The sequence below is a fragment of the Corvus hawaiiensis genome, chromosome 2 (assembly GCF_020740725.1).
Source record: "Corvus hawaiiensis isolate bCorHaw1 chromosome 2, bCorHaw1.pri.cur, whole genome shotgun sequence".
Taxonomy (NCBI): domain Eukaryota; kingdom Metazoa; phylum Chordata; class Aves; order Passeriformes; family Corvidae; genus Corvus; species Corvus hawaiiensis.
Window position 1 is genome coordinate 72,589,841 of NC_063214.1, and position 11,574 is coordinate 72,601,414.

The 11,574-nt window shown below is 44.7% G+C and overlaps 1 protein-coding gene across 1 annotated transcript; it reads left to right on the top strand.

Annotated features, from left to right (window-relative positions):
• Positions 1 to 252: 252 nt before the first annotated feature.
• Positions 253 to 8,017, top strand: CLN5 (CLN5 intracellular trafficking protein). Its single transcript, XM_048295644.1, has 4 exons — positions 253 to 663; positions 3,539 to 3,704; positions 4,874 to 5,099; positions 6,887 to 8,017. The coding sequence occupies exons 1-4, from the start codon at positions 530 to 532 to the stop codon at positions 7,396 to 7,398; spliced, it is 1,038 nt and encodes a 345-aa protein (XP_048151601.1). The 5' UTR covers positions 253 to 529; the 3' UTR covers positions 7,399 to 8,017.
• Positions 8,018 to 11,574: the final 3,557 nt, after the last annotated feature.

The following is an 11,574-nucleotide window of genomic DNA, read 5'->3' on the forward strand; positions in this document are numbered from 1 at the left end:
AATCTCCCCTGGTGCCGCTTAAAACTATGTCCTCTCGTCCTGTCACTGGTTATCTGGGACAAGAGGCCCACCCCGACCTGGCTACAACTTCCTTTCAGGGAGATGTAGAAGAAAGTCATGAGGTTCCCCAAGAGCCTCCTTTTTTCTAGGCTAAACACCCCCAGTTCCCTCAGCTGCTCCTCAGAGGACTTCAGACCCTTCACCAGCCTTAACGCGTCTCCAGAGCAATGCGTGAAACGACGGACAACCCGTGCTCCAGCTAAACGATAACAACGCGGAGTTGCTTGGCTCTCCAGAAAACACAGTCGCAGTTCAGCCGGGTGACGTTTCTCAGGGACGATTTGGCACACGGCTGGCTTCCCCCGGGAGGAGGAAAAGTACCCCCGCTCGCTCAGGCCCTGCCTGCAGCCCGGGCTCGGCTGGCACCGCCGGCCTCCCCAGCCCCGTGGGCGGGCGCGGGGGCGGCCCCTTCCCGCCCGGCCTCCTCCGGCTCCGCCGCTTTCCCCGCAGCTGCGGGCCCGGCTCCGCCATGGGCGCCGCTCGCTGCTCCCGGCTGCTGCCGCTGCTGCTGCTGCTGCTGCTGCTGCTGCTCCTGGCGCCGTGGGGGCCGCGTGTCTCGGGGGGGCTCCGCTCCCCGCGGCGGCGGTGGCCGGTGCCCTACAGGTGAGTGCCGCGGGAGGGCCTCCGCGGGCCCGCCAGCGCCGCGCTTCTGCTGCTTCTCTGGGTGTTTGACTAGAAAGGCCGTGAAAAGCTTCCCCTTTCTGGTCGCGGGGTGTTGATCATTTACAAGGTATGTGGCGTGTTTGGCTCGCCCAAGGGAGCCGTAGTGCCATCCCAGCCTGAGAGCTGCGTTTGGTCTCTCAGGAGCGGGAGGGCTTGGTGCCCCGGGAACGACTGCCCGCCTTTAAACACGCTCCTTAATGCTCGCAGAAAAGGTGGTGATGAGGAAATCAGGGTACGGTTTGTTTGATTTTTAAAATTTACCTTAACGTCATACTTCGTGACGAATGAAACGGTACTGAATCCCGTTTGCTGCTCCAGAGCTGTCTGAGCTCCAGAAGCCCTGGTGGTGTTGGGGACAGCGTGAGACTGCACGTTGTGGCGTGAAAATAGCGACAGCTTTGGCTGTGCCGAGGAAATGACCCCCTACAGAAGAAGGGCTACACTCGATTGTGTATTTTGTGCGGGTTTGCTGTTTGTAAAGGGAGTAGTTATCAATGTTTAACTGTAACTTAATAATGCATACCTGAAATTTTGAGAGCCTGTTGTGTAATTCCCAGCTGTTAAATTTGTGTCAGGTGATGCCTGAAGGAGCTGATCTTGCAGTCATGAGTTGTTGGGATTTTCCAGCAAGTTCAGTAGTTACAAGACTGGGTCTTGGGATGGTCAGATTGGAGTACAAGCCTGTTGGTGTGAGATGCTGAGAAATGTGGGGTTTCAGTGCTGTTTAACATGCTTGTTACCTTCTTGTCACATGCAAGGTGCCATGCAAGGGGGAGTGTGCAATTCAGAAACAGGACTTGAATGTGTGGTTGGCCTAACTCTTTGTTTTCTGTGTGTTCTTTTTTCAGACATACTCATTAGGGTTTGGGGATTGTTTTTCCTTTTTTTTTTTCTCTCCCCCATGGACAAAATAAAGGCAAACATGCTGGAGTTCCCAGCAAGCTTGGAGAAGAAGTCCACAGGCAAAATTAACAATGCCTCAGCTGAGCTGCTGCCTTTAATATTGCTCAGGAAGTCCTGTGTCCTTGAGTCATCTCATAGTTTGGGTATTTGTGTCAGTAGCCCTGGGCAGCTGTGTTAGACTCTCAGGCTAACCAGACAAGATCTGGACAAGCTGTGCACGCCAATTTGTCTTGGTAACAGGCATATAGGGACCTTGTTTTAAGTGAAATACAGTGAGTGACTCTAAAGGAACTCGGAAAAGGAAGACTTGTTGTAGTGTGTTGACTCTGGCTGCATGCCAAGGGCCCACCAAAGCCGCTTCATCACTCCCCTCCACAAGTGGACGGGGGAAAGAAAATACAGCAAAAGGTTCATGAGTTGAGATAAGGACAAGGAGAGGTCACTAATCAAATACTGTTACAGGCAAAACAGACTCAACTTCGGGATATTAACTGAATTTATTACTAACAAAATCAGAGCAGGATAATAAGAAGCAGAATAAATCTTACAAACACCTTCGTCCCATCCCTCTGTCCTTCCCAGGTTCTACCTCCTGCCCCTAGTGGTACAGGGAGATGGGGAATGGGGGTCACGGTCATTTCATCAGATGTTGTTCCTAGCACTGCTCAGGGAGACAAGTCCTTCCCCTAGTCCAGTGTGGGGTCCTTTCTACAACAGACAGTCTTCCATGGACTCCTCCAATGTGAATCCATCACACAGGCAACAGTTTTTCATGAACTGCTCCAACATGGGTCACTCTTCCATGCAGTCCTTCGGGAACAGCCTGCTCTAACATGGGTCCTCCAGGGGGTCACAAGTCCTACCAGGAAACCTGCTCCAGCTTGGGCTCCTCTCTCCATAGGTCTGCAGCCTGCTGCATGGGTCCAAAGCATTCTTTAAGGCATCCACCTGCTCCAGTGTGGGTTTGTTCCACAGGCTATAGGGGAATCTGAGCTCCAGCATCTGGAGCAGCTCCTGTCCCTCCTCCACTGACCTTGGTGTCTGCAGGGCTGTTCCTCTCACATGTTCTAACCCTGCTCTTCTCTGGCCACAATTACATCTGTGCAATAACATTTTTTACTTCTTAAATGTGTTATCACAAAGGTGTTGCTATCATTTCTGATTGTCTCAGCCCTGCCCAGTACAGGGTCCATCCTGGAGCTGGCTGGCATTTGCTCTGCCTGACATGGGGGAAGCTTCTGGCAGCTTCTCACAGAAGCCACCCTTGTAGCCACCCTGCTACCAAAACCTGGCTACACAAACCCCATAGACTTGTCAAAAAGTTTCAGTTGCTGTTTATATATAGTGTGATAAGTAAGCGGATTGGGTCTTCAGTTTTTGAGGTTTAACATGAATGAAATGGAAACAATGATCCCAGGTACATTCTTAGACCTCTTTATCTAAATTAGCATAGAGGGATTACATTTTTTTCTGATCTTGAAAATACCGTAGAGTCAAAATAGCTTCATCTGAGAACCTCTTACTATAGAGTAGCAAGAACAAATTGGTCAATTCCCGTGTAAATAAATTGCCAGGAGAATGTTTTTGAGGCAGATCTCAACCTATCCTTTCCCCAGCATTGTGTGTCTGATTTTGTGAGTATGTCATCCTTTGTAATCCACATTATTTCCACTCCTTCGCTATCAGTACAACATTTGAATTTGTGACCCTTAAGTCCTGAAGTCCTGTTTCTGCAGATGTGCACCCCAGCAGGTTTATGAATTTGTGTACTCCAAGTGTTGCAGTGTCTGGGTCACAGAATCTGTCTCTGGGGGTGCTGGACACTTAAGCTGTCCCCCTCAGGAAGCCAGGACAGTTAATCCAGCTGTAGAGCTGTGCTTGTCATTCTGTGTGCTTCTCTTCCTCAACACAGGCGCTTTGATTACCGTCCAAAAACTGATCCTTACTGCCAAGCTCGTTACACCTTCTGTCCCACTGGCTCTGCCATTCCGGTGATGAAAGAAGAGGATGTCATTGAAGTGTATCGATTGCAGGCTCCAGTATGGGAATTCAAGTATGGGGACCTACTAGGACATTTGGTAAGGTGACCTTTTTAACAAAGTTATAGTGACAAATTCAGCTGAATTCAACAGCAGGTGTCAAGAACAGGAGCTGTAAGGTTGGGATATCCTTGTATGGAAGAATATTAGAGCACACAAGCTAGGCTATCTGTAGGAAAGTTACTCAAAGAGCATTGCATTTCAGACAAAATTTACAGGATTTAGCTCAGCTGAAGACAAAGAGCATGAACAGCACTGTTGGTGGGTTTGAACATGTTCCCCCACGTAGCTGCATAATGAGTGTTTTGTATACGCACACCATTATGGCTTGGGTGTCTTTTCTTCTGTGCTATCACCGCATCAAGAAAATACTTTTATTTGTCCCCTTATATCAGATAAAATAGCTGCTTAGTGTATTAACTTTTCTGTTGTTAAAAACTCCTATACTTGCTTGGACATTGGTCTCTGTCAGGAGTGGACAGCCATCTGGTCAGAACGGTGGATCATGAGGAGTTGGTAGCTTTTACAGTTCTTTCTTGAGTGTTATGATCACTGTGGACTTGAAGTGTCCCTTCATGGAGTCATGCAAATATGAAAGAGTTTTGGCTTTAGTAATATTTATAGTTATAGCAGTAGCAAAATTAATCTTCAAAGCATGATTCCTATTCAATAAAGAAATGTTAGTGAATCAAAACCAAGCAAAGAGTCAAAAATGGAAATAGATTCAAATATTGTTATCTCAGTTGTTAACTAAGTTTGGATTTATGTTTTTGCTATACAGCTTTTAAATGAAGTATTTATCTCGTTAGTTTTATAGCATTCATTAGCGAGATCCGGTTTTGGTAACTTGGTTCTGCTCTTTATTTTTCTGATACCCCCATGAGGTTAAGGATTCAAAAGTCAGCCTGAGTCTTGATGATGAGCTCCCACTGAGTATCTGCCTCCAAGTGACAGAATTTACAATGGATGGATAGACAACCACTGAGACAGCATGATGCTCTGATAAAAGTATGTGTGTCATGCAATCTAGTGTGTTGTGCTTCAGTGTTACTGAATCCAAGATGTTACAGGAACTCCCTCCCCTCTTCTCCCCCTGTTACAGAACAGCTCCTGAGCATCTTACCTTCTGTACAGGTCAAGCTGAAGTTGCTATGAAATCAAAGTTTTAGTGGTTTGGTTGTCTTTTTTTTTTTTTTTTTCTTTTCCAGAAAATTATGCATGATGCTGTTGGTTTCAAGAGCTCTCTAACAGGCAAAAACTACACAATGGAGTGGTATGAGCTCTTCCAACTTGGGAACTGCACATTTCCACATCTGCGGCCTGACATGGAGGCACCGTTCTGGTGTAACCAGGGAGCTGCCTGCTTTTATGAAGGAATCGATGATGCACACTGGAAGGCAAATGGAACTTTAATTCTTGTGACCACAATATCAGGTAGATTTTAGATGCTTTGGATAATGGTAATACAAAATACAGAATCAGCCTTGTCTTTTGTAAAGCAGTAGCTTTTAATTTATGTTCTGTAGGTTATTTGCAGTGTTAGTCACTGATGCTAATTTCAAACACTCTCTTCAATACAGAAAAGTGGCATGAGGCTGCTGCCTTTTGAACAACTCACACTGGAGAGTTGTTAAGTGAAAGTCATTTGGTGTTGCTGTACAAAAACACTTGAGTCTTGAGTGTAAAAATAGAAAAACAGCTTATACAGGGTCATTATGGACTCTTTACATGGCTTCACCAAAACAAAACCTTCTATTGTAAAGTGGCAGATGACTGCTGAGATAGAAAGACCGTTGAAAACGTTCATTACTGAGCAAACAAATAAGGCATACTTAGAAACAGTCTCGAAGATATAAAAATATTAATCTCTATTTCTGTCTCCCTCATTATATGTCATAAAAACTCTGAAAATGTCCCCAGTAATAGGTCTCTGTCATATGTTGTAGAACAAACCTAGGACTTACACCTCAATATACATAGGTGATCACCAGAAGAGCTTCCTGGTATATACTGATCTGCAATCCTAAAATGAAAAGTGATTTAAATAAATCTGATTGATGGCTCTAGCAATAGACTGAATGACTTACAAAAAAAGTTCACTGAGGACTTGGACTTAACATTTTGTGTGACCAAAACCACTTACTCTCTGAAGTTGGTGTAGTGTGCAAGAAACAGTGGAGAGTCAGCTTACAGCTCGTGTGATGTGGTGCTTTGTGTGTGCCCACTTCCACCCTTTGCTGGCCTCAGTCTCTACATAATCTATCCAGTGCTGCTAAGAAATTCTAGGCAGTTTTTTAAATCAGGAAGTAAACTGGAGCTGCTTTCCTGTGAGTTTGTAGTTCATGACTGAAGTATTTGATGCTTGATACAGTTGGATTCTTTCATATGAATAGCAAATTAAATATTTTCATACAGTTGGGGAACTTGTAATGCTTTCTCTCTGTGTGGATTATTTGATGCCCAAGAAGGGTGAGGTTATGCTGGTGCCTCGTGGAGGCATTGTTACAGTCCTCCTTGCCTCTCTTGCTTTCCATTTCCATTGAACTTTTAAGGAAGTAGCACCTCTAAGAGTTTTCAGTTGTCTGAATTTGACTAGGAATCTCAAAGTTATTGTGAAAGAGGGTGAGTGGATGCAAGCACAGATGAACAGCATCACGAGCTGCTTCAGAGAGCAGGCAAAAGGCATCCCATCTTACTGGTCTTGCATCCCACTCATAATTTGGCTCAATTCAGCTTTGTCAGCTGCCTCCGAGATGCTAAATCAGCTGGGTGTCTCACTCTGTGTCTCTTTTGTGAAGAGATGTGAAAATTTCTGCTCTGAATTTTTGAATTTAGTTAAAACTTGAAGAAGTGCAGAAATCCCTGTTGCTCTGGTGAGCATTTTGCTAACATCTCTTGTAGACTGTACTACGTGCCCTGTTTTTCTGCAGGGATAAAGCAAAATGAGAAGTGTCATGGTTCTCTGATGTTTGGATATTCTGGCATAGTAGCAGGAAAAGGGTCAGAAAAAGGAATCACAGTTTAAATAACCTGCATGTAAATGTAGTTTATTCAGTGCGTTATGCCTTGTCCTTCCAACGTAAGCCTTGTGTCTGTGTATGGTGAGGTAATGTAGCTAAGCTTTTGCAGGGGAGGCATGTGAACCTTGAAATAGATGGAAAATATTTTGAGTCCTGTATTTGTTACCTTGTCTCTGCAATACTTATTTTCATCTCTTACAGGAGCCATGTTTAATGAAATGGCACAGTGGGTAAAATACGACAATGAGACTGGCATTTACTATGAGACCTGGACAGTTCAAGCAAGTCCTGACAAAAATTCAACAGTGTGGTTTGACTCTTACGAGTGCTCCAAGTTTATACTGAGAACCTACCAGAAGCTAGCTGACTTAGGAGCTGTATTTAAGAAGATACAAACAAACTATACAAGCATCATTTTATTCAGTGGAGAACCTATTTATTTGGGGAATGAAACATCTATTTTTGGACCACAAGGAAACAAGACATTGGCAGCAGCTATAAGAGACTTTTACAATCCATTTAAGCCTCATCAGAGTGTCAGAGAGTTTTTTGTGGATCTTTTCAAAATAATTGATCGTGTAATCTTGAATCATCAGTTTTACCTGTTCTACAACTTGGAATACTGGTTTTTACCTATAAAGTCCCCTTATCTCAAAATAATTTATGAAGAGGTCCCTTTGCCTGTTGGAAGCAAAGCATCCTTTGGTGTATGACTGCTTACTGAAGAAGAAAATTTGCCTTTATGGCTGAATATTCTTAAGGATTTTGGACTGCTACTGTGATGTTTTAAAGGGTTCTGTATTTCACTGCTGACTGTAAAAAGTTGTATTGGGAAGGCTTTGCTGTACCAGGTGAAAGACTGTGCATTTGTTTTCTTACTACCTGTATAATGCGTTAATGAACGCTTCAGTATCTCTGACCTGGCAAGCTTCCATGTAACCACGGCCCCCTGCTGCCTGAAGGGAGACTGCAGTGACTCCTCTGGCTGAGCTCTGCAGCAGCAGACGGAGAATGGGCAGGTAGCTGCCTGCTCTGGGCTCAGGTGCTCTCCACATGCATAGCCATGTGGCAGCAGATGGCACCTGGCCACCAACAGAGATGGGACACAGTTTACAAGGACTCACTCAACCTGAGTATCTTGATGCGTCCAGTTCCTTCAACATGTGCCTTACACTGGTGTTCCTGTAGTACTTTGGTTTGTACCACTGGGACCTATGAACTGTTGTCTGGTATTCTGGGGCAGTGAATGTACTACATGGTATGGGTAGTGCCTTTTCACCACTTCGCTTCCTTCACCTCCACTGTAAACAAAATACAGATGGCTCTTCTTCAGCTTCATGTGTATTCTGTGGCACAGATAAAAGCCAAACTGCCTGTTGTGATGTCGACTGATTCGTAATTGCAGTGTTCTACCAGTCTCCTATCTCCAAGTCTACTTGAAGTTTCACTTGGGTCAGTTTCATAGAACTCCTGCATATTCCTTCTAAATTTTTTCAAAAAGCATAGATGCCTTAATATGAAAGAAGCAATGACAGCTTGTGGGGTGTTGACATTGCAGTTAAAATCTGTGCTTGTCACAGAGCTGCCTCTAAAAGATGACTGCAGTCTCTTGCTGGCAGTGATGTTTGCAGTAGTGCTGCTGTGCTGTCCTTGAGTCCTGTTCCAGGCTCAGCGTAGGGCACCTTGGGAACTAGTTAGTTCCCTTTAAACCCAAGGGACCAAAGCCAGAGGAACACTGGCTTTCTGGAAACCACTGAGATGCCTGCACACAGAAAAACCACACTGCAGCAGTGTAATCATCTCCAAGTGTTCACTGCTCACTTTTTTTTTTTTTTAAACTAGCTGTGGAATGAATAGTGCTCCTGCAGAGGTTACTGCTGTCTTGTGGCCAAGCAGGAACACAGGAACCCAACTCTGCAGTTTCATTTAGCTTGAGCCAAGCTAAGAGCCTGCTGCAGCCAAAGAGGAGAGAACACAGTGAGTGGATTCAAATCATAAGAATGGCAGAAATGTAACATTGTATTTAGGAAGTCACTAAAATTAATTAGTTGAATTGCATTGTCATGTAACAGGATGAGCATGAGAGGAATGAGGGGATGAGCACACCTCTGTTCAAGCTGCTTCTAGCTGCTACTTACTTCCACTGTTAGGTGAAACTTCATCTTTTGCCTCAGACTGAAGGACTTGAGTCTTTATACCCAAAGTCACAAGCCCTTGATGTTGGGGTCCCTTCCCCCCTGCCATGGAGCCCTGGGAGAGGGGTCCTAGGGGGGAGACACGGGATTTCCCTGCCCCTGGTCACCTTTATTTCCCATTGGTTGGTTTGTGTTCCCCGGGGTGGCCAAGGACCCGCAGGTCCCGTGACTGCAGGGTTCCCGAGCTGAGCCCCGGCGATGTGGCTGGAGAAATAAACATCTCTGAAACATCTACCATGAATCTGTCCATATATACTTCGTTTCCACGGGACTCCTGGTTTGAAATATGCTTGTTGCACCTTGTGACTGAGCTCAGCTTTGGATTAGGATACTACCATGGTTTCAACCCAGCCAGCAACCAAGCACCACACATTAGCACCAGGAAGGTAATCCAGGAGGCTCTAGGGAAGTCAAAGGGGCTGCAGCAAGTCTGTCTACAGAAGTTATATTCTCACTGATGCATGTTGTATGACTTTGAAACCCTCAATGTCGTTGAACCCACGTTTGCCTTCCCAGGAAAAAGCCACAACATCACAAACCAGTGTCCAAAGCTCTGAAGGGGAAATAGGATCACAGAACCAAGCCCATACATCACACTGCCACTGATGTGGGGATTCCTCCATGCAGCCAAGTGTGTCTGTTTCACACTTTGAACACTGTCCTCAGAACGTAGCAGTTATCAGTGTAGGGGTTGCCCTTTATGTAACATACATGAGTTCCTTCTGAGGCCAGTACTTTTTCCTTCTGGGCACACAAGTTGGAGAGACAGCTCTCACTTTCTTTGCTTGTGTGTTAATTGTTCAGACTGAATGCACAGGTGGGTAGGAATAAACTCCACCAGTACAAACTGCAGTCCTGAAAGGGGTGCAGTTGTTGCAGTTAAAACTGGAATCATTGCACTGGAATTAGTTGAAATTGAGTGCAGTGCTCTCTTGTAGGCAGAATCCACAATCCTTGAGTTACGCCTATAGAGTTAGATGCCAAAAAACAGAGGTGATGAATAGGCCACTTCTGCGAAGTGTAGACAAGCCCGGGATAGATCCATAAAAATGACACTTTTATAACTTTAAAAGGAAGTGTTAGATGTCCCAAACAGTTTCTGTGCACCTGATGATCTGTGACTGAAAATCACCTATTCACCTCAAACACTTAAGGACAGCCTCCTCCTGAAAGTCACACAGGGAGCAAAATCCCATCTCATTTCACTCACAGCCAGGTGGCACTAGCACTTGCCCAACAGTAGGAACCAGGGGACTGTCCAAACTGCCAGGCTCAAGGATAAGCCTGGCATTGTGTCACTGCCACTCAGTCTTTACACACTTTGAATACACAACTTGTTCATCACTTTAGAGACTGCTTGGTTCTACTCCCTGCTCTTAACGCACATTGCACTTGAGGGCAAAAACACACAATCATTCTGTACTACCACAATTTTCAAGTCTGCACAGTGGTCTTGTGCAATACTGCTGCTTGGTGTTGTAAGCCACACTTCATCTCAGGAGGGTTCTCACACAAGGCAGATCCTGGCTCATCATCCATCAAGGTCAAACAGAGTGTGCTACTCCTGTTTCCCAAAGGGCCATGCAATGAAAATCACTGGTCTCTGCCTTCCCCCTCACAAACCCACCACATGCTCTGGATTAGGAGAGCTCCTGCCTTCAGTATTGTAACTTGTAACCACTTCGATCCACAGGTAAGATGTCACTGCACTCGTTAACCCCTACCCGAAACTGGACAACCAAGCCAACACTGAATTTTGTTCTGAAAATAGGAAAGAAAGGTGAACTCAGGGAAAAATGGTACAGCTGTGACACCCATGTTCATGCTTCTAGTGAACTTCGTGAGTCTCTGGTACTCTTTTTTATTTGTGCTGTGATTTTTATGTATTTACATTTGTTTCAACATGTAGAAGGCAAAGTAAGATGTACAGAATTTGCTAAAAAAGCACTTTATGCTTGCCTGGGAAGTTTATGTTATAGCTGGATTATTTGACCTAAGGATGCAGCAATTGATTCAATGTATAAAAACTGCTGACTTTCAATGGAAGAGAGACACAACAGCTTTCAAGCAGTTTTCTTGTGCTTGAACATCTTAATAACCGCTATAATACGGTGCTGCATTCAGGAAGGACTTTTTGAGGTCTATGCAACACCACAGACTTTTCTCAGAGCAGGCCAGTTACCTTGCCAGGGAAGCTGTTCTGCTACAACCAACCATGCCACCTTCAGCTCCTAATACATTCCTCACACCAGGGTCTGACACAGGCCTCTCTGTGAGCAGCAGAATGCTGGGTTTCAAAGATGTAAATTCCAGGAGTGGGCTCTGGTATTTAGGTTGTGCCTTGCTTTTCAGTTATTTCCACTACCAACATGTTGGTGACTCACCTTGCCAGCATCGGGTCACCTGCAGTCAAGGTCCAAAGAGGTTTTGGCTCCATTACTAATGTATTATTTCACATTAATTTAGTGAAAACTAAATCCTATTCCCCAGACTACAAGTGTTACTCCACCTTTCCCAAACCAGGCAGTTCTGAGAGTCAGGTTATAAAAAACACAGAACTTTTTTACTTTTACAGACTAAATATATTGACACCTTTTATACAAATAAAAGCAAATTATAGTATTACATTAATTTATCTAATACAAAAACCGTGTATTTCATAAAATGCAATTTTTAAATCAAAGCTCTACAGAA

Bases quoted from the DNA above. Each gene is read 5' to 3' on its own strand.
- CLN5 (XM_048295644.1), top strand. From the start codon at position 530: ATGGGCGCCGCTCGCTGCTCCCGGCTGCTGCCGCTGCTGCTGCTGCTG. The intron at 3,705-4,873 runs GTAAGGTGACCT...TTTCTTTTCCAG, and splicing joins GGGACCTACTAGGACATTTG to AAAATTATGCATGATGCTGT. The intron at 5,100-6,886 runs GTAGATTTTAGA...CATCTCTTACAG, and splicing joins TCTTGTGACCACAATATCAG to GAGCCATGTTTAATGAAATG.